The following is a 23724-nucleotide window of genomic DNA, read 5'->3' as shown; positions in this document are numbered from 1 at the left end:
TTACACCTGATGAGACATTCACTGAGCAACAAATAATGAAGAAAAGGCCAGAAAAGAGAGTTAAATATGCAGAAAACATGCCCCAATGAACAAACACTGTCTGTTTTTGACAAGGAGTTTTACCAAATTCAGGCTCTAACATGCCTCACGAAAAAAACTTAAATCAAACTCTTATTAAAGTAACGTCACATCGTGTGCGCTCATGAAAGAGACATGACAACATTCATAAAAGAAAAGAGAGAGAAAAATGTACCTAAGAAAATCTCTGGTAAACATCTCTCATGAGGCACAGAACACCATTACTTATGTCATAAAGTTATATATTTATGAACCATCTGGATGGATGGATGGATGGATGGAAGGATGGATGGATGGATGGATGGATGGATGGATGGATGGATGGATGGATGGATGGATGGATGGATGGATGGATGGATGGATGGATGGATGGATGGATGGATGGATGGATGGATGGATGGATGGATGGATGGATGGAAGGTTGGAAGGATGGATGGATGGATGAATGAAGTTTTCCCGAAAGATTTTGTCATGTATGGAGGAAGACGATTACTCTGATAAGTAATAAGTAATAATCCCAACCCTTAGGTCGACATGAGGGCGAGTAGAAAATGAGTGAACTTTGAATTTTTGGTGAACGATCATTTTAAGCTCCAGATTGTCTACATCTGCAGCAAAGCTGGTCCAATAATTGTCGATAATCAGAGTCATCTTCATCCTAGAGGTGATCCACCACCTCCATCAGCTTCCCAGAGAATGGTGAAACGACATGCTCGTTTTTCTGCTTTTCCTGTTTTTAAAAATGTTTCTATGCTAGAGAAGAAAAACCTACACACAATAAACCCACCTACAATAAAACAATTTTTAAAATATATATAAATAAAGAAGTACTATTTTGAAGTTCTGATCAGGAAGTAGAATTCAGAACTGGTCTCGACACATTTTTCTGTCGCGACAAGGTAAATTATGCAGCAGCACTTCTCTGAGGTGAGTCTCTTTACCATACTTTTACTTTACTTTTATTTACTTTCTGTAATTGTTTCTTTACTGTATTTGTTTATGTACTTTCTGTACTTGTTTCTTCGCTTTACTTGTTTAATACCATCCATTCATCAATTTATTTTTCTTCTTTTTTTATCGAAAAGACAATCTAGAGTATAATAGTATTGGTTTCATCCTGTGGTATCAATTGTCTAACTCGTTATTTTGTCAACAGCTATTGTTGTTGTGGTACATAAACTAAATGACAAGCTGCCTATGATGGTTTGCATTAGTAAGAAATCTTGGTATCATTTTGCACGGATTGAATGTGAGGATTCATGATTTCTTTTTAAAACATTTTTAGTTTATACCTACTCTATACTAGCGGTGCAGCTCTACTAACCTGCAGATCCACATTATCCAGATAAAACTTCCTTACAAAAGAATGTTCATATCTTCGTTAGAAATACTAAAGTCAAGCTTTTTTGCCCTGTGGCCTGCTGAAAAAAATCCAATTACATGTTAAGACAGGACTTAACAGGATTTCTGACACGTATGCTTCAGATAACAGTATCCATGCGTAAGTAATGCAATGAAATACTTTGTAATTAGCAACAAAAGAGGAAGAGCTAAATCACCATGTATTTCTTTCTTTTTACAGCCACTTAAAAAATGCCGAACCTCAGCCAGTCCCAGGTGTCTGACCTGGTGAAGAAGCTCTACCAGCTGACCGTAACAGATGTCCACTCCCTGCCCAGTTACGAGGATCAGAACTTCTATGTGGCCGCCAGTGATGGTGGCGAGTACATCGTGAAGATCATGAACTTTGAGTGGAAAAAAGTCACCCTTGATAGAAGTGCAGACCCATTCCATGACCTTCTTGCACCAAAATGGACTGCCCACACAAAATGTTCTGACCAACGTGAATGGAGAGAAGATGAGCGTAGAGCAACTGGGTGAGAATCTAGTCTCACCATTCAGGGTTAAGAGAAGGTTTAAAAATGGTTTTACTTGATGAGGAAAAAAGTCTTTGGATAGTTCTTATAAAGCTTTGTGTCTACGACGTTCCTGCTCTTGTCGTCCTCAGACTGCGGTTTTGGTTCCAAGGAGTACATAGTGCGACTGCTGACGTACCTCCCAGGATTCACCATATCTAAAGTTTCTCCGTCACCACAGCTGCTGTTCCAAGTTGGCCTGACTGTAGCCAAACTGGACACGACCCTGCAGAAGGTATGAAGTATAATCAATGTTGTCAGAATTCTTGCTGGAAAAATCTCAGTTGTACTGAATACAGTATTTTTGGGGGGTTTGTTTGACAAAAACATAATTTAGGCCAGTGGTCCCCAAACCCCTATCTGGGGACCAGTACCGCATTAGTACACATTAGCGTGTGACACTTGAGTAGTGAAAATAAGTTATAAAAATACGACAAAAACGTATGTTTCAGAGCCATCGTACCATTTAAATAATGCTTAAACACAAACTCACAAATTGGCTCAAAGTCTCTTAAAGGTAGACACACACGTACAGTAGACCATTGTCTGTATACAATCAAACCTACATAGGTGCAAATACACAAACATCTTGTTGTGACCAGTCCAGAGTTATGATTATGTGTTTTTTTCATACACTAAATTGTAGTTTTTTTTGCAGTCCAAGCTATTGTATAAGTACCTGAAGGTAATCCTGGTACAAAAAAAGTTTGGGGAGCCCTGTTTTAAGCAAGTTGGTGTCTCAAAATAGGCAACATAAATTCTGAAGAATTTCATATAAAGCACCTTAAATCTTCACTTTCAATTTAGCTGCTTCTGTCACAGGTCATTTCCATTAGCCGTCTCTGACCATATCGACCCTGCCTTCACTCTACTCTTTATCTCTGACCACTGATCTCAAATAAACTAACATCTAATGTTTAGACCAATCCACTAGATTAGTGATGGTCTTATGAAGCTTCATGAAGCAGTGTCATTATTTTCAGAGTCCACTAGATGGCGGTCTCTTCAATATTTACCTTTGTTTTAAACTGATGGCGCCACCTACTGACCTCTAAACCACATGACACTGTTTCATGAAGCTTCATCAGAGCATCTCTACACTAGATCTCACGTCCTCAGATAGTATAGTAGTTTGGAACAAAGAGTAAAATGACATGACATGACATGACAAATGACATAAACACTGATTTAACATATTTCAGATGGATCACCCGCATCTATGCGCTCTGTACAATGAGAAGTTCAGATGGTCCTTAGACAATATCCCTATTCTGGACTCTTTCCTGAAGTTCCTGGATAAAGATCCCGCTCTGGAGGCGGTGAAGTTTGTCATCCAGCAGTTTAAAACCACTGTGGCTCCGAAATATAGAAATTTCCGCAAGTGTAAGTATTTTTTGTTTTTTACAAAACACGTTTAAATCCAGTTGATGACATGGACACACCTTTTAAAGATAGATTTACAGACTGGCTTTTTTATGTGATGCAGCCTTACACCCCAGCTCGGGCTCTGGGGTCTGTGGATCAGAATCTACTGATGGTTCAGGACCAGAGGAGAGAAATCCTTCTAGACTGTTGTTCCTAAGCGTTGGAACGATCTTCCTCTGTGTTTGATGATCGACTGACTCCTTTAAGAAACATCTTAAGAAGTTTTTGTTCAGGCTTTTCCTTGATTTTCTGGAACTCCTGTTGTGTTATCAGTTTTATCTTGACCTTTAAAGTATATATTTTATTGAATATTGTTTTGATTGTTTAAGTGCTTTGTGATCCTGGTCTGGTAAAACGCTATACAAATAAAAATTACTTACTTACTTTTAACCCTTAGCTGGATTCATCAATGGGATTTTACTATCCTTGTTTTCAGTGTTTTATCATTTCATTTAATACTAATTTCCTTGAATGAAATGTTGCTTTATGTTGTTTTACTACTGTGTAAAGCACTTTGCATTTTTTTTTTAAAAAGCGCTTTACAAATCAAATGATCATTATTATTGTTTCAAGGCATCAATCATGGAGACCTGAACGAGTTCAACATACTCGTGAAGCCCGACGAGGAGAACGGCTTCAGGGTTTCTGGCGTCCTCGACTTCGGCGACATGCACAGCGGCTACTTCGTCCACGAGTTGGCCATCGCCATCGCACACTTGAGCAGCGTCATTGAGAACCCTGTCGAGGCGGGAGGTCCGATCTTAGCAGGATTCACCAGCGTCTTTCCTCTGAACGAAGCTGAAAAAAGTTCTCTTTATATTCTGGTGCTATCTCGATGTTGCCAGGTCGTCGTTTTTACCTGTCCTGATGTACTCCGCATGCGCAGGAATGCGCTTTCTGTTCTCTTTAAACTCTGGGAACAAGGGAAGGAGAACGTGGAGAAAGTTTGGTTGGAATCTGCTGCTCAACTCCTTCCTATGGATGCCTAAGAGGCATATACTGTCATTGCACATGAAAGCATGAACTTTACATTATAAAGGTACGTTAAAAAAAAAAAAAAAAATCTCTCAGTAGTACAGTGGTCTAAAATCATCAGAATATCTACAGAGAGGTTATCTTCAGATTGTTTGTAAATTATACAAAAAAGTTGCTTTGAATCATGTCAGTCAAAAAATGTGTTCACAAAGAGCCACAGAATAAATGTATTGAAGTCAATAATGATCCAATAATGTTTTATAAAAATGTTGTTATATATATAAATATTTATTGGTTCATCTTTATATATTTTTTGGTGCATCTTGATCAAAACTAATAAATATTGAGTATATATAGTTAATCTTAATTTCTTTGGCTGTGACTAAATACTGCAAATTAAAAATCAAGTGAATTTCAAATATTAAATGTCAAATAAATGTTTTCATCCTCCACCACCTGGTTTTATTGTATTGTGTGATTTTATTGTATTAAGGTAAGGTAAGGTAAGGTAAACCTTACCTTAATATGTGTTTTTATTGTGAAGCGACCTTGAGTCCCATGAAAGGCGCTCTTAAATAAACTGTATTATTATTATTGTTAAATAAAGGCTACGCATTTCAACAATAGTTGCGATTTTGAAATAAAATTCAGCGTTAAAATAATGGTTTACGATTATGCAAATAGAGACCGCCATCTGTTGGACGCTTTACGTAATGACACTCCCCTAAAGATTGGTGGGTATCTTCGATCAATAAGCGGATTTAAAAAAAGTTAGATAACTTTTCTAAATAAGTTTTTAATAACATATAAGATATTTTTCTTTAATTCCAAATTGGAAGATAATAATAACAATAATGACAACAACAATAATAGTTATTATAATTACACGAACACTAATAATAATAATACAAATAATACAAATAATAATAATAATAATAATAATAATAATAATAATAATACAGGGAAAGAGAAATAGATCTTCATATACGTTATTTGAGATGCTGACCTTAAAGATAAAACACGCCTTTATTTTGAAATTACTGTAGTTCTACTGTGAAGGTTCCGACCGGATGTAGAGGTTCTGCTGTCACTGACCAATGCCGTAGGAAACAGATTCGACTGAACTTACCACGCGAAGAAGCTGAAAAAGGTGAGATCGTTACTTAAATATGTGAAACAGAAAATATTTATTTCAGGATTGTTTTTTAAAGCGTCACAGAAAGTGTTCGTGTTATTACCGTTATTTGATGCTGGAGGTCGTAACGTTATGTCGTGAACTTTAAGACCTTTTTAACAAAGAGGAATTTACGCTTAAAGACTTTGTTTTTATGAAAACAGAATGAAGCAAGTTCTCTTCTTTTTAATGAAATATGAATGCGTTCTTATGCTAACCTTGACTTCTCCAGAGTCATATAGCCTCTATACACGTCAGCAAGTGCAACAAAAAAAGTGCCTTTTAAAAGCTTCTTAATACCATTTTTATTTTTGCAATTTCCCGAATCATTTTATACAGACAAACACATTGAGGTTAGACCCAGATTAAAAAATGGGTTCTTCTTTTCCATGTGGAGTTCATGTGCTCTCCCAAAAATCTTTTGGATTTCCTCTCTCAACCCAGACTTTCATGTAAAATTCAGATTAATTATTGAATTAAAGAATTCATTTAAGTACACATCTCCAACTTTAATTCAAAGCTCCTCCCTTCTTCATGTGCTGTATCAGGTTTTTTCGGGAAAAATAAATCATTTGGTTCAAGGCTGTATGAAGAAAAACAAAGAAAAAATGACTTCAAATTTACACTGCAAACACAGGGTTGGTGTGTTTTCTATAACATTTATTTTTTCCAGCTCTTTATTGTTTGCTTTTCTGATCGACCGACTGGTCCCTCGCCCTCGTCTCACACACTTCCCACGTGTCTCCATCCAGGAAATATGTTCGTGAAAACGGCGCAGCCCAACTTCGGGGAGCCTCAGGTGGGGGAGCTGGCGAGGAAGCTCTTCCGGCTGACCGTGGCGGAGGTCCGGCCGCTGCCCAGCTACGACGACCAGAACTTTTACCTGTCGACCGACGACGGCGCGGAGTACGTGCTGAAGATCATGAACTCCGAGGACAGCAAAAACGAGGACTTGATGGAAGTCCAGACCCTGGCCATGTCCTTCCTGAACCAGAACGGACTCCCGGCCCAGACGGCGGTGCCGAACTTGAGCGGGCAGCTGCTGAGTTTGGAGGAAATGGGTAAAATATTCACTCTTTTAAACATAAGTCTCTAAATCTAGTTGTGGTTTTACAAATATCTATCAGAAGACAAGAACGTTTCTAAAAAAAAAGTGCTGTTTCTGCTGATCTACAAGCTCGCAAACTGTTCCATAAAAGTTAACTCGATCACCGTTTGAACTTGCGATGATCTCCGTCTGCCCCTTGTTATCAGATTGTGGTTACGGCCCTCAGAAGTACCTGGTGAGGCTGTTGACTTACCTGCCCGGTGCCATGCTCTCCACCGTACCCGTTTCACCAAAGATACTCTTCCAAGTCGGCAGAGCGGCTGCAGAAATGGATCAAATATTGAATAAGGTAAAACACAACAAATTTTTTTAATCGGAAGAGTTATAGACAAAAATGTTTGTTCATTTTAATGTAGCGACTGGAGCTCAGTTGTCTTCGTCTTCATCTTCGTCCAAAAAGACACTTAAAAACATCCAAATACCTCCATACTGCTCGTCTGTAACGTCCCTCTTGGATTGAAGCCTCGACATTAGAAGATTTGTTCCTGATAAAATTAAACAAGTCTATATTTTATGCTCGTTTGTGGCAGTTTTTTTTTAAGAAGTACTAAGTATTTACCCGTAGCTTCAATCCAAGAGGGACGTTACATACGAGCAGTATGGAGGTATTTGGATGTTTTTAAGTGTCTTTTTGGACGAAGATGAAGAACAACTGAGCTCCAGTCTCTACATTAAAATGAACAAACATTTTTGTCTTTAACTCTAAAAAAGAAAAAAGATTACTCTGGAAATAATCCCAACCCTTAGTCAACATGAGGGTGAGTTTGAATTTTGAATTTTGAGTGAACCATCACTTTAAGAAGTTTGTGAAGAGTCACTGATGGAACATTTTAAACAAATCATTGACAGTCCTATCGAGATTTCTTTCTTGATAGGATCGTAGCAATTCTGATCGGGTCAAGACTTGGTTCCCCAGGGGAAAAATATTACTGTATTTCACTCGATAAAGTTGGAAAATCCAGCTTTGAAGAGCATGATTTTTCTCGTTTTTCTTTCCAATTTGAAATCTTTTAAAAGACACTATATCTCTTTTGTGTTCATCAACATGTCGGATCTTCAGTCATGTGTTTATGAACCAAAATGGCTGAAAAATATGGAGATATTTGTGAAAGTTTAATGGCAAGATTTCAATTGGATACATTTTTCAAGCTGAAAACAGTTTTAATCTCCTGATGCAGATGCAGCATCCTCGCCTGGGTTCTCTCCAGAGGGATCAGTTCAGATGGAGTCTGTCCAGCGTCCCTCTTCTAGAATCCTACTTGAACCTGTTCGACGGCGAGCCCTTGAAAGAGGTTTTGAAGTCCATCATCCATCAGTATAAAACCTCTGTGGCTCCCAAATACCCAGAGTTCCGCAAATGTAAGTTGAATCCTCTTTTTCCATTTGGACGGTTGCTCAAATCCAATGTGTTTTCAAAGGCATCAATCACGGCGACTTCAACGAGCTCAACATACTCGTGACGCCCGACGACGAGGGCGGCTTCAGGATTTCCGGCATCCTGGACTTCGGGGACATGCACAGCGGCTACTTCGTCCACGAGTTGGCCATCGCCATCATGTACATGTGCACCCAGCACCCGGACCCCGTCCAGGCCGGCGGTCCGGTCCTGGCGGGTTTCGCCGGCGTCCTGCCTCTCAACAAGGCGGAGAAGGATTGTCTGTTCGTCCTGGTGCTGTCTCGCTTCTGCCAGTCCCTGGTTCTGGCTCGCCACGGGATCAGCCTGCACCCGGAGAACGCCGACTACTTGATGACCACGCACAGGAAGGGCGTCGCCATTCTCTGTCAACTGTGGGAGATGGGGAAAGAGCAGGTGGAGAGGGTTTGGTTCCAATCCGCCGAGTCTTTTAGTGACGGTTCGACTCAAAGATAGTTTCTGTCGACTCACTGGATGATTTTTAAATACGACATTGAACATTTTGGAGATCATTTTTTATAAAACATCTACATTGATTCGAAAATTCCAATGAAACATACTTGACTTTTGCAAGTAATACTTTCTCACATAAATTTTATTTTATGTTAAATATAAGTATATTTGTGATAAAAACTTCCAAACATAACGGTGCTCTCGGTGGACAGTGGGATCCCTTTTAATCCTTTGTTTTAACTCTGGGTCGTGATGACCCGGACTGAAACGTGGATTTTGTATCACTAGTGTTCTTTTTTCTTTTAACGACCTCATTGTCTTCAGGTTACCTTTGACCCTGAAATAACAAAGATTAAAAAGTGTCACTAATGGGATTAATGCATGAATTACTTCTTTGAATATTGATCAAAAAAATATTATACATGGATGTGTTATGTCATCAAATGAACAGTAAATATACTTGTTTTCTGGAACTCCTGTTGTGTTATCAGTTTTACCTTGACCTTTAAAGTATATACTTTATTGAATATTGTTTTGATTGTTGAAGCGCTTTGTGACCCTGGTCTGGAAAAGCGCTATATAAATAAAAATGATTTACTTACTTACTTATTATTCAGCCAAACTTTCTAACCGGCTCCTTTCTAATTATTTAATCAAAGTTTAGGTTAAATTAGCGAAACAAAAATGTTGGTCTCCACATATCTATAAACACCGGTTGTCATATTTGTTGTAAACCATTGTTAGAAACTGCTCAGACTTTGTCCTTCACTCTGTGGCCATAAACTACTGTGGCGTTGCGTTCCTCAGATTATGACCAATAAAATGAAAGGATCAGTTTACACAATGTAAACACACAATGGTATTAATGTGTCCTTTACAAAACAAACTAAATGTTCAGGTGTCGTCTTATTATTATCACATCAGATTATTGTTTCATGAACATTTGATTTCAAGTTTAATTAAACGTCAATAATATTGATTGCGCTTTTGTTCTGTGGTCTGAAGATCATTGTCGCAATTGTACAACCGACTACTATTTAGAGCAACTACACTCATCCAGACATTAGTATTAATTATTGACGGCCTGAAGGATCCAGATTTATTTACATTAAGGTCAAATATTAACTACATCGAATATAAAAACAATTTTTTTTAAGACTCGTATTGTTAGGAAGACACTCGGGCCGTGTCCCAAAACCTCTGGGCTATTGCAAACATGCTTAGAATGTAATACGTGTATCTCCTCTGGACTTCAGTGTCAACTTCAATATTGTCATGTATTTGCATATTTGCTTTTGTTGTATTCACAATAAAGGAAAAAACCTGTTGCGACCACTCAACCTTCAACAGCTTTGCTCCTGTATCCAATCCACCCTTTAAAAAAAAATTAAAAAAATCGCCCGACTCCATTTCAATCCATATCATGACAACCTGTATGAGCAGTTCCAATCTTCTTGTCGCCCCGAAATAACCCTCAGCAAAACCACCAATGACCTCCTCATGTCAGCTGGTAATCATCCTTATCCTACTTGACCTGACTTCAGCCTTCAACACCAACTGCTTCACCATCACCTCCTATTGGAAGTACAGTTTCCCACTGTATTTCCCGCGCGTTCGTTGTTTCGACCTCAAAGAGAACCAGAAGGCAAACCGTTAAAAGAACTTGTGTTTATTCTAACAACAGAAGGAGATTAGAGAATGGTGCGTTCGGTTCCTCTTTACAGCACAAATGGTTCCTGTTCTTTCACTTGTCAGCATTTCACACTTTTAATTCTCACTTTACACTTACATCGTGGCCTGGTACTTTCCATGCACTCGGGGTTAAATTCAGGTTAGATTTCTTACCAGGTTAGATTGTACTCTGTGGAATGTTCAGTTTATTCTTTATTGGTTAATACACTGTATATTTTATCTGTATTCTATACTCCTCAGCAAGCTCTATTCCATCTGCATCACTAACCCTCCGCTAGACTAGTTAAAACGATGTCGACCAAGGGTTTTGAGTATTTGCCAAGTAATCTGTTTCTTTTTACAGTTATGGGCAAGAAGACGACTGAGCTCTAGTCGCTACATTAAAATGAACAACAGCTATAACTCTATAAAGGAACAGATTAATCTGAAAATAATCCCAACCCTTAGTCGGCGTGAGGGTGAGTAGAAAATGAGTGAAGTTTGAATTTCAGATGATCTTACCGTTTAACATAATACCCCTCTGGCCGCACAGAGTTCCAAAAATCAATTCCCCTTCACTTTCACCTCTAGTGTGACCAATGGCACTGTCCTAGGCCCCCTACTCTTTGTCTTCTACCTCCTATTCCCCTTAGCAATATCTTCCACAAATTCAACATTCTGTTTCACTGTTATGCCAACGACACTTCAACACCAAACCAACATGTTTTCTTTCCACCTTTCTTACTGACATGTATATCTGAAATTAAACCTTCTAAGCTTTGGAACGATCTTCCTCTCCCTGTCTGATGATCTACTGACTCTTTCGAGAAACATCTTAAGACATTTTTATTTATTTTTTTTCCTGATTATCTGAGACTCCTGTGTTGTTCTCTGTGTTGTCTTGATCTTTTAAGTATATATTTTATTGGATATTGTTTTGATTGTTTAAGCGCTTTGTGATCCTGGTCTGGAAAAGCGCTCTACAAATATAAATTACTTACTAACTTACTAATTGGCACATAGTCCATCTTTACCAAGACCAACAGCCTCTCTCTCACCATCAACATCAGCTCGACCGTGGTACCCTCCCTCCTCCCCCCAAGTTAAGAGCCTAGGGCATACACTTTTATTTTCAATCTCATGTCAACAACATAACACGGCATTTAGGTGAGTGTATGATGATCAGTTGAGCCCCAGTGCATTATCAATACATTTCTTAACTTAATTCAAACTTTTGGTAGAACATTTGGTGTAACACTCATTCTATCTATATAACTGACCAGAAACTGTTTCCTTCAACTGAGAAAAATCTCTAAATTTAGGAAAACGGTGTCAAAACACGATCTGGACCTTATAATCCATGCGTTTGTGTAGTTGCATTCAATTGAAGATGTTAATGTTGGGAAAGAGGCAAGAGTTTTCAGTTACATTAGAACACAAAATGGAATTGGGCACATTGTTTACTGGATACATGATGAGTGTAGATAAAGTAACTATTAAACTTCAAGTATTCTGCCTCAGTTTTGTAAGTAATATCATAGTACGCTTGAATACACCAATATTACTTACTCATCTTTTTTAGCCTCAGGTGTTTTTTAGGTTTGCGTTTTAAGTGTTTATAAACTTAAAAGATTTAAAGTTAGGTCTGATTTTCTGAAAACAATAAAGCTGTTTATCCCAGACCGATGCTCTCCGGGCACTGCTCCGTCATCTCTTTGTAATCATGGTCTCCCGATGTCTAGAGCAGTACTTTTTGGTTGTGACATAGGAGGGTTCCAGATCCGTGCTGAAGATGATAAACATCTACAATTACAAAACATCAGCATGTCTTTCCTTGAGGATCGAGATATTTTGGTTCAAAAAGTGCTGCCGACTTCGTTTTGAGCATGTAGGGATTGGGTAACGTCGCCCACAAAAGCTGTCACTAGGACTAACCTCCCAAGGCCCTGCCCTGTTGCTTAGAATTATCGATGCACTAACCAACCAACTAGGGGCAGTAAGATCCCTATAATGGCCTTCTTTAAAATGTTTCTTACTCAGGGAGGCGGCCTGGGCCAAACATGTGAAGGGCATTGCATGCATGCATATAACCTTGGTTTAATAGGTAACCTGTTTTTTCTTTATTCATCACAGGTCGATGGAACCCTTATATCCTGTATGGTTCACTTCCTGCAGCCCCGTAACAAGCACCACTGCTGACTAGGCCACCGTGAGAGTCTCTGTGCAGACAACAGACTCTCAATGTGACCTACACCAACTTAGTCAACCCTAAATAGACCCGAGGGTGAGTAGAAAATGAGTGAAATTAGAATTTTGTGTGAATTAACCCTATGATTACCTATATGCATTAACCTGTTTGCTTTTCTTTTATATTATAAGTTATACGTATTTTTCTCACAAACCATGTGAGCTTGTCACTGCTAATAATAGCATTTAGCAAGCAAGTGTAACTACGAATGTACAAGACATCAACAGGACTGGACAGATGATATTATTACCTGCTGACTTTGCTTTCTGTCCTTTACAAAAACAAAGACCTCAAACTCGGCAGCATCTGACTTACTGTCTACCTTGACACTCTTCAAACTGGGAGGGTCAGCGACAATCGACCTTCTGAAACAAAATATTGAACATGAGAACTTTATATTGAGGTGTAGCACCCAAGATCAAGCAAGCGATGCAATATTACCGAACCATAACAAGATCCACAACTCTTTTCTCAAGACTGTAGATGACGATTGTCATGCAATGAAACTCTGAATGTTCATTGCATTATCAGTATTAAATACAGTTTGAAGCACATATAGGGTGTATGTAGATTGTTGTGTCTTTGTGTGTAAGCTCAGTTAAGGAGGGTGTAATATCTGGATGCTGGACATTTTTCTTGCATGCCACCACCATGAGTAAGTACATACTTTTATAGTTTATTTAAAAGTATTTCAGTTTGTAAAGTTGACGCATTGCCTTTTGCTGCTGTTCTTCAATACCTGTGAATATCAATCAAGTATAACACAAATCTTGGACTTATAAACAAAAAGTTTTCCAATTCAATACTTATTTAAACAACTATAAAAAAACAACAACATGTGGATGTACTCGCTCTGCTATACACTTAAGGTTTAATTTATAAAATACACTCTTTTGTATACTAACTATTATTGTACTATTCAGCTTATTAAAGTTTATGTAACGTTTTCTTTAAGAGAGATGTTTTTAGGGAAAATAAGAAATTGGAGTTGAGCACACTTTTTTTTTTTTTTTTCACTGGAGACAATAATTATTTTGTTCCATATTAAATCCTTTATCTGTACTTGATGAATCTAGTATGGAATTTCGAACCATAAACAAGTGCCCACTTGAGTACAAACAAATGTTTCAGTATTAAAGTTTATTCACTTAAACTTTTCTTTATAGGTTTCAGTGTAAGTTAAGTAACTCAGAACTATAATTCAATTGTACTGCTTCAGTTTAGTAAATACAGTTATACATTTATGTTTTTTAAGTTGTGTTACTGTTTAAACTTCAATGCTAATTGTGTCTCATTTTAGGTTCACAGAACAACAAAGCTGTCGATCCCAGACGCTCCCAGCAAACTGCTGCGTAATCTTTATGGAATCACAGCATCCCAAGTGTTGACCCTCCACAGTTGTATAGACCAGAACTTTAAGGTTGTCAGCCCGGAGGGTTCCAGATTCCTGCTAAAGATAATGAACACAGAGACAAGTAAGAATGCTGCATATCTAGAATTACAAAATGTCACCATGGCCATTCTTGACAAGCAGGGGATTCCAGTTTAAAAAGTGATGCAGACCACTGCAGGGAAGCTCATGAGCATGGAGGAATGAGGTAAAATGTTATCTTGTCATATGTAATGTTAACGATCACTGCCTCTAGCTTTTGAAGAATGAAGCCACAGAACCAGATTAAGAGGAATGCAAGGTTGAAAGCCTTGGTCTCTCTTTCTTAAAATTCCATCTTATTTCTCATTAAAAGTTGCTTCTTTGTCTCTTAACATTTACCTTCATTGCTCATGAACATTAATTTCCTGATTCAAAATGAAAACATTTGCAGAGAAAATACATTTCACCTAATATAATGTTCTTATATTACGTTTTTTTTTGTTTCACTATTAAGACTTTGGACAAGAAGCTCTGACTTACTGCGTTGTTCACATTTCCTCCTGGAAAGGGCGTCTACGAGTCACACTTAAAGGTCTTTATCAATCAAGCAAGATCATTGCTAAAGTGAGCAAGACTTTGCAACAGGTATGTTATTATTACAATTTTATTTTTTATATTTTAAACCTGCTGAAAGGTGTTTTCCCTGTTTTTTCAGTATTACCAGTAGGACCCAATCCAGCTCAGCTAACTGTTCTCTTCACGAAAAACAACACGTTATCCAAGAGGCTAAAAGCGAAAGTCTGAGCAGCGTCTTCAATTCCAAATGTGCTGGGTTTAATCCTGGCTCCTAACTCCAGCTCTATGGAATTGAAGAAGCTGCTCAGTCGTCTATACAGTCCAGTTGACTTACTTTTGAACCTCTTGGATATTGAGGAAAGTTAGGGACAGACGCCTTGAGGGTAAAATGGTCACCTGGCATGAAAGCTGTAGCTTCAGGAAAGATGGATTACAGCATTTTTACTATGCCATACAATGTCTTTCCACTAAAGGAGGCATGTGTTCTCGAAGAAACTCGCAGGGAAAGTCAAAGAGGGGAAACAACTCTGATAGAACTTCAACATGGGGAGTGCAGAAAAATTCTCTGTTTAACCGAATTACAGTACCTTTGTTCTTGAGTTTTTATTCACCACCTCACTGTTTCAATCCAAACGTAAATTGACTAAAACACAGTCATCCGTTTGGTTAGCCATGTCTCTGAGAACGCCGTAACGCAGCAGTGTTTATGTTTATATACCTAAGATTGGATGTTAACCAGGATCATTGATGGTAGTGGAAGCCCACTGTCTTGCTCCACTGTAGCCTGACACCTTCATGCTTACCCCTTCTGTGTCTCCTTTTACCTGTTTCTTTGTGGATATTTACAGAGTATCATCTGGGGAGACCTGGAAATATGTGGCGTCATGTCCAGACCATTTAGGGTTAGGGACATAGATCGTTCGATATATTACTTGCCTTTTGACTTATCGCTATTTCTTCCGACCAGCCACAGAGGCAGTGTGCAGTTAAGGGTTATTTAAAGACAATATTATACCTTTTATTTTATTTTTGTAGTACTAATAATTGTTGGTTGCATTCATGAAACGTTTTATTATATATCTTAAAGATTGAAGTGAAGGGTCAAGAAGTCAACAAGTGTGTAGATGCTTACAATGACAGATAGCCCATAAGAATGAATAGAAAAAAAATATATAGCATCAAATCATGTGCTTATGGATGGATAGATGGATAGACTTTATTAATCCCTATGGAGATCTCCTTCAGGAAATAGTTTTTCCAGCACACAGCAACACAGACGATAGATTCATTAAACAAGAACAAAGAGCAAGATGATATAGATCAAAGAAAAATAAAAAATAAAAAGGATACAAAGATTAATATGGAATATCATCTTTTCACTTCTGCCCCCAAATCTAGAATTCAACAATCTAATTGCTAATTACGAGGAAAGAATTAGTCCCTGAGTCTATTAGTGTTGCATCATGGGAGGAGCATTCTTGCTCAATCTGTTTCTCTGTTCACTGATGACGGTGTTCAGAGGATGACTGTCATCATCCATGATGGACAGTAGTTTGTCGAGTGATCTCCTCTCAGCAACTGTCACCAGTGAGTCCAGCTTCATGCCAACCACAGAGCCAGCCCTTCTGATCAAACTGTTGACACTCCTCTTGGACACATTCCCACCCCAACACACCACATTTAATCATTTGGTCCAGATCATATTTATCATTTATATTTAGCATCTATGAAAATTATACAGATTTCAACCATTTATAATCAAATAAAAGCAAAATAAAAGTGTATTTGAAACATTAGTTAATAAACATTGTACAAGCTTCAAATCTTTTTGGCATTTTTCTTTTTTTAAATGGATTCATGCTTAGGCTCCCTTTTCTGTCCCCTATTTTGGGCTACTTTAATGGAGGATAAGGATTCCCTATATCTCCTGGTGCTGGCCCAGTTTTAACAGTCGTTGGTTTATGGTCGTGACAAGAAAACCCAGACAACATGGAGTATTTGCTAAGAACTGCAAGAAAACCGTGAAAGGTTTCTGAAAATGCACTGGGATTCGTTTCTTAGGGTATAACAACAGTTTTGGCTTAAATTGACATTGAAAACAAATGTGGGCTGAAAAAATGAATAAAAAAAATAGCAGCCAGAAGAAATTCAAATCAAATAAATATAATCAAAGTTATTTTTCATTTATTTGTACATTACCGTGTGGTTTTCTTAGTACGAAAAAGATATATTGGATATTTCTTTTTCAGTCAATATGTAGTTCTCAACGCTGTGCTGTTTACAGAGACAGCACAGTTATTGGCCCCTTGTGTGCAGCACTCCAGGACTAGATTTGTCAAGTTCTGTATGCTGGCAATGGGTTCACTGCAGAGGAAACATCTGTCTTCCTTGGCAAACCACTTGTAGAGGTTTTTAAGTCTACAACAAAATCCAAACAACTGTACTGTAAGTATTGTAGTGTCTTCCTGATCAACTAAATCATTATTCCTGGAGCTTCTCGGGTGAACTCAGCCGTCACCTCCGAATCTGCAAGATATGATGCCATGGACAGTTTCACTTAAACTGGTATTTATTGTTGACAAGACTGTTTCCCTAACAGTATAGACTTTGTCCTCTTCTCCATCCATCCATCCATCCATCCATCCATCCATCCATCCATCCATCCATCCATCCATCCATCCATCCATCCATCCATCCATCCATCCATCCATCCATCCATCCATCCATCCATCCATCCATCCATCCATCCATCCATCCATCCATCCATCCATCCACCCACCCACCCACCCATCCAAAAAAAAGCATAGCATTTTTGAAATGGAAAAATCAAACACTTTTTGTATAAGAGGTCACTGACCCCTCCAGGCACTTCTGCACATGTATAACCTGTATCTCACCTGACCCACCTGTCAGGCTGAACTGAAACTCTCTGAGAGTTTCTCAACTTCTCTTGATTTCTAACATCAAAGAAAAAGGGATGGGAGTGAGGTATGGACTCTACAATGTGTTAATTTTGTTTGAGTGCGCAGAAGTCACCGTTTTGGAAACTTACAAACCAGAAACACAAACATTTTCAATTTAAAACGATAGATATACAGCAGGTAATGACAATAACTGAAATTAAATTGATTATAGTCAATTGAAAAGCAATAATACACTATTATTAAAACTAATATGGCGCCCATGCACACAGAATGTATGTGTGTGTGTGGCCCAAAGTGTTTTTTTTTGTCCAGTTTCCAAATTAAATCATATTTAACTAAGGTAAGGTAAGGTAAGGTAAAACTTTATTGATCCCTCAGGAGGTCTCCTTTGGGAAATTGTTTTTTACCAATAGCCAGCAATTTTTCATAAACAATAAAAAATAATACATAAAAAATAAAATAAGAAGAACATAAAGAGGAAGAACAAGATGACACAATCTAAGTCTAAAGACAAAGACAAAGAACATAGGTCAAGGAAAGAAAAACAACAAAGACAAAGATACAGAGACTAACATGGAACAGAACATCCAGATACTTTCACTCCACTCCTGCCCCCGAACTCAGAATTGTACAATTTAATAGCCCGAGGGATGAATGAGTCCCTGAGTCTATTTGTTTTGCACCTGGGTAGGAGCATTCGTGCACTCATTCTGCTTCTCTGCTCACTGATGACAGTGTTCAGAGGATGACTGTCATCATCCATGATGGACAGTAGTTTATTCAATGATATCCTCTCAGCAACTGTCACCAGTGAGTCCAGCTTCATTCCAACCACAGAACCAGCCCTCCTGATCAACCTGTCCAACCTGTTGACACTCCTCTTGGACACATGGAACTCAACACCTTAAAATTGCTACCACTTTGTCCCTCCCTGTATCTTTTAGAACTCACCACTGTTATGTGGCTAGAGGCTTAAATAATTATTGGTATATTTTTCTTTAAGACATATTGGCTCCTGTTTGCGTTTTAGATTCCTGTTGTCTTAACTCCTCTCCCGAAATCTGTCACTCCTGTCTCTCCACTGACCCCAAAAGAACATTAATCCTTTAGAAATCCAGATAAAGAAGGTGAAATATAGTAAGGTAAAAAAAACTTTATTAAGGTAAAACTTTATTGATCCCTCAGGAGGTCTCCTTTGGGAAATTGTTTTTTTTTACAACAATCATCATGTTTTGTTTTATTATAGTAATCAAATGATTAAATTAAATTTCCTTTGAAATACTTGATGGATGTTTACATTTTAGAGACTAATTTAGGTGTGTGTGGGTGTCTGCGTGTGTGTATGTGTGTGCTTGTGTGTACTGTAATATATAAAACTCATGTACACAAATAGACTTAAGGAAGTAATTCACTAAGGTATTAACAATTTTTTTAAAATTATTTTTGGTTTGATTATTCTTTACAATATTGTGCAGAGACACTAAAACCCAAATATTCATTTTAAAAGGAGATACATTAGTGAATAGGCTACCTTAATGCTGCAATATAAACACCGAAACGTTATCAGGTATAATATAATTTATATAATCAATAAACATTTCAACTTTGTTTTCTTGCACAATAATGACATCTAGTGGTGAAAATGTATATCGCTGTTTAGGTGACGGTAGACATGTAATAGTAGGTGATTCTGAAAAAGTAAAAACACTTACGACACTAAGAAAATAAAAAGAATTGGCACTACCAAATATATTTTAATTATTTGTTTGTTTAGAGATAAACTTTTTTACTTGTAGTCAGTGTCACAGAATAAGGCAAAGATAAATAAACACAACAGTCACAGGAAATATTCAATAACATCACTCGTCAAATACTTTTTTGTTGATCGAGGAAGATATGCTGCTCAAAGATCTCTGTCTGTTTTGGTAAAGATGGCATATTATAGTAAAAATTGGTACTAGTGTAAAATGTACAATTATACAGAAGCTTTGTATTTTGTAGAAGTTTTGTAGAAATCCATTGACGGAGAAAGTAAGTATTGAACAAAAGTTCCCTCCCAAGACCCTCGAAAAAACAAAGGAGCGGACACACACACACACAGGTGGGAGGGACACCTGGGAAGTATCTGTATATAGGAAATGTTTTTTTCATCTTTTTCTTCAAGAGAAGTATCAGTCTCGTCGCCACCATGAGTAAGTACATCCTCCTTGTTTTATTACAGATCATAAGTCATTTAGCTTGTTGTTGAGTTGACATGTTATCTTTTTTTCTGCTTCTTAAAACCCTGTTCTTATAAGAAAATACTATATTTTATCAAGTATACTTAAGTGCAAGTATACTACCAACCATGTACTTGAAGTGAACTAGAAAGTATTTGATACTTCTTGAGACTAAATTTGATAATTTGAAGTATACAACCAATAAAAAGTATAAATAACTTACCGCTCCAGTATTTACTAAGTATATACTTCTTAATCTTGATTTAATTGTTACTTGAAGCTTGTAACATTTATATTCATAGAGGATACTTTCCACATACAGTATAACTGACATTTTAAGGATCATTAGAAAGATGCAATTGAACACAGTTGAACTGAAAATATGATTTTCTTTTTTTTTTATTCACTTCATGATAAACTGTACTAGAAATAAGTGAAATGTACACTTAAGTACAATTTATTTTTAAGTGGTTAAGTTATTGAATGTCTCTGTTTTAATATTCTTAAACTTTTCTAAATACTTCTCAGTGTAAAGTTAGTTTATGGTAACGTAAAGTCAAATTACACTTAAATGAACTACTTTTACTTAAGGCTTTTGAAGTATTATTCATATTTCTTTATCTTTTACTTTTAATCTTGTTTTTAAGGTGTGAAGTACACAAATGTGTTTAAAGTTGTGTTTCTGGTTAAACTTAAATAATAATCGTGTCTCAATTATTTTTTTTTAGGTTCCGAGAACAACAAAGCTGTCGATCCCAGACCGAAGCTCTCCTTCGACCAGGCGAGCACACTGCTCCGTGATCTCTATGGAATCACAGGATCCCAAATGTCGACCCTTCCCTGCTATGAAGACCAGAACTTTCTGGTCGTGAGTCAGGAGGGTTCCAGATTCGTGCTGAAGATAATGAACGCAAAGAAAAGCAAGAATGCTGCACATCTAGAATTTCAAAACCTTACTATAGCCTTTCTTCACAAGCAGGGGTTTCCAGTTCAAAAAGTGATGCCGACCAATGCAGGGAAGCTCATGAGCATGGAGGAATTTGGTAACATTTCATCTTGTCCTCTGTAATGTTTGTGATAATTGCTTTTGGCGTTTTAAGAAGGAAGTTCATGTTCAATACTCAAAAAAAACCTTAGAACCAGTTGGAGAAAATTGCAAGGTTAATGACTTGTGTCATGCCAGATAACTTACACTACTTAAACTACTTTTTCTTAAGTTTCCATGTTCTTTCTTAATAAAAGCTGCATCCATGTCCTTTACCATCTACCTTCATTGCTCATAAAGTTAATTTAAACATTTAAAATGGAAAAATGTAAAGAGGAAATACAAGTGCATTCATAATTATTTACATATATTTTTTTTTTGCCATAAAGACTTTGGACAAGGAGTTCTTACTTACTGCGTGAGGTTGTTCACATTTATACCTGGAAAGAGCATCAACGACTCTAAGGTCACACTTGAAGATCTTTATCAAGTAGGCAAGATCATTGCTGAAGTGAGCGAGACTCTGCAACAGGTATGTCATTTTACAAAAATAAATACGTAAATATCATTAAACTTGTGTGTCTGATGAAACTTTTTGAAACAGTGTTGTGTTGTTTAAAGGTCAGTAGGTGGCGCCATCAGTTTAAAAATGATGTGATGTTTCATTAGAACAGTTGTTCAAAACAAAGGAAAATAGAGACCGCCATCTAGTGGACTCTGAAAATAATGACACTGCTTAATGAAGCTTCATCAGACCATCACTACATGAAACTTTGTTGGTATATTTTCTCGTGTTTATCGTTTTAAGAAGTGCATAAGTATATACTTTATAAAAAAAAAACAGCTGTCAAATGCTATTTTTCAGATGGATCCGCCCAATCCTGAAGTCTTACTTCCAAAAGATAATCTTTGGAGCTTTGTCAACATAACTGCGGTGCTAGACTTTCTGTCTGTGATGGATGGAGATCCCCTGCAGGAGGTAATCCTTGATATCGTACAAGCATATCAAGCAAATGTCCTTCCCAAAATGGGAAGTTTCCGAAAAGGTAAGAAGCTTAATATATTTGTGGTAAAAAAAAACAATTCTTTGACAATAATGAAACTTTATTGATTTAGAGCAGTTTTTTTTTTACACCATCAGGTGATTAAATATTGCCTAAAGTTTAGTATTGTACTTATTAATGGTTTTATTATTTTCTCCCCCATGATTTAAACAACGACATTCATGTCTTTATTTTACTCCAATACATGGCCATTTCTGTATATAGAACCACTACTTCATTAGTCCCCCCGACTCAGCAAGTATGACCAGAATGAACAGAAAGAAAAAATAACTGTCACTTTTGTTTTATTTAATTTAATATTTTTTTTTATTTTTTAAATGACTGGATTCTTGCTTAACATATTTAACAATCTTCCAAAAGTGAGTACCATAGTTTAAGGTAGTAGTAACTAATCTCTTTGATATCCTTACAGGCATAATTTTTCTTTCTTATAAATTAATGTCTTATTAATATATTTTTTTAAATGTTTTTTTAATTTAAATTTAGATGGTTGGTTGATGAGGCCTTGTTCAACAGCTGTGTATCTTAGATACTGTATCGTGATGCACCGGCTTAATTAAAAAAAAAGGCGAATAGATGCCACCCTAAGTTTGAAAATGACAACAGGTTTCATTAAATTGGTAAACTTAGCGCCAACGATTGTAAGAGTGCTATCTAGTGACTGTAGCTTTGATATACTAGCTGTTGTTTCCCTCTCCTACAGGAATTATACACAACGACTTAAACGACCAGAACATCCTCGTCACACCAGCGCTCAACGGTCACCATGAGATTTCCGGAGTGCTGGACTTTGATATGCTGGAGAAAAGCTGCATCGTGTTCGATCTGGCCGTCTCCATCACGTACCACATGCTCAACTTCCCCAATCCTCTGGATGTAGGAAGGGCACTTCTAGCAGGCTGGCAAAGCATCATGGTCCTCAATGAGGAGGAGAAGGATTCCTTATATCTCCTGGTGCTGGCCCGGTTATGCCAGTCGTTGGTTTATGGTCGTGACAATGTGAGGAAAAACCCAGAGAACATGGAGTATTTGACAATAACTGCCCAGAACGGTGAAAGGGTTCTGAAAATGCACTGGGATCTAGGCAAGGAGGAAGTTATGAAGAAGTGGTTCAGTGACGTCTCCAAATTCTCCTAAAATATTTTCCTGTTTGTACTTTTATGAAGCGTCACTGAAGAGAGAATCATCCTGATTTTCCACTTTCAATTCCACACAAGATGCTTTACAAAAAAGTACTTTAAAGACACCATCAAATCATCCAATAAAATTTGTTTCTTTGAGTGACCGATTCAATTTTCATTGCTTGAACAGACTGTTAATCTGATAACTTCAGTGTGAAATAGATATTGTTTTGCTATCAAACATTATTTTTTAACCAATATTTGCTTCATTTATCTGAAATATTTGTCTATACTGTATATCTTGAAGCCTCCTTCTACAGTACAAGGTATACATTGTATATTTTTGGCTTTAAATTTGAGGTAAATGTACTTTTCTTTAGGTGCGTCCTTATGGACATGCAACATGGATGGACGAGGGAAACGTATGCTGTGATTTGTGGCATATAAAAATGCATTTCTGTTAAGTGTCAAATGTGGCCATTAGTGCTTCTATTTCCAAGTTGGTTTTAGTTGAGGACGCGTTTCAACATAAGAAGCTCGGGTGAATTTTAAGGGTAAACACCTGACACACTTCTCCACTGATTATTGCTTCATGCTTAGCTAGTGTTTAGAATGTTTTCAAATGTGCTCAAACACAGGTATTTACAGGTTAGTCATGTCTTGTGTTTTAAAACAATGCTTGATCTAAATTGAAAACTAACTGCAAATTACACATATTTGACCCAGCATTAAACAAAAAAAAATTCCGATAAATATAACTGTAATATTATCAAAATATGGAGAAGCTTAGAGTTAGCATAACTACTCTGGGACATGCGGTGAACTAGTTCAAATTTGATTATTATCAGAACAAGAAATCCTGATTTGAGATCCAATTTTAATTAATTAACTAAATTTAAAAACTTAAAGATGAAATGGTTATTTTAATGTAATATAATGGTTGATGGGAAAATAATGTCACAACTCCATCTGGAGCTGTCATGAGTCTACATGTTCCTACT

The 23724-nt window shown here is 37.2% G+C and overlaps 2 protein-coding genes and 1 pseudogene across 2 annotated transcripts; all 3 read left to right on the top strand.

Annotated features, from left to right (window-relative positions):
• Positions 1–1671: 1671 nt before the first annotated feature.
• Positions 1672–4408, top strand: LOC148085346 (hydroxylysine kinase-like; annotated as a pseudogene).
• Positions 4409–5509: 1101 nt separating this feature from the next.
• LOC148085345 (hydroxylysine kinase-like) lies at positions 5510–9281 on the top strand. The gene is made up of 5 exons (XM_087782526.1): positions 5510–5544; positions 6321–6629; positions 6823–6965; positions 7855–8035; positions 8095–9281. The coding sequence occupies exons 2-5, from the start codon at positions 6326–6328 to the stop codon at positions 8544–8546; spliced, it is 1080 nt and encodes a 359-aa protein (XP_087638652.1). The 5' UTR covers positions 5510–5544; positions 6321–6325; the 3' UTR covers positions 8547–9281.
• A 751-nt stretch (positions 9282–10032) lies between these two features.
• LOC148085344 (hydroxylysine kinase-like) lies at positions 10033–22739 on the top strand. Its single transcript, XM_087785544.1, has 6 exons — positions 10033–10188; positions 13763–13937; positions 20282–20596; positions 20928–21070; positions 21404–21584; positions 22306–22739. The coding sequence occupies exons 1-6, from the start codon at positions 10033–10035 to the stop codon at positions 22737–22739; spliced, it is 1404 nt and encodes a 467-aa protein (XP_087641670.1).
• Positions 22740–23724: the final 985 nt, after the last annotated feature.

Source organism: Callionymus lyra, chromosome 2, assembly GCF_982586985.1.
Source record: "Callionymus lyra chromosome 2, fCalLyr1.hap1.1, whole genome shotgun sequence".
NCBI lineage: Eukaryota > Metazoa > Chordata > Actinopteri > Syngnathiformes > Callionymidae > Callionymus > Callionymus lyra.
The sequence above is the reverse complement of the archived record's forward strand: the minus strand, read 5'-3'. Positions and strand labels throughout refer to the sequence as shown.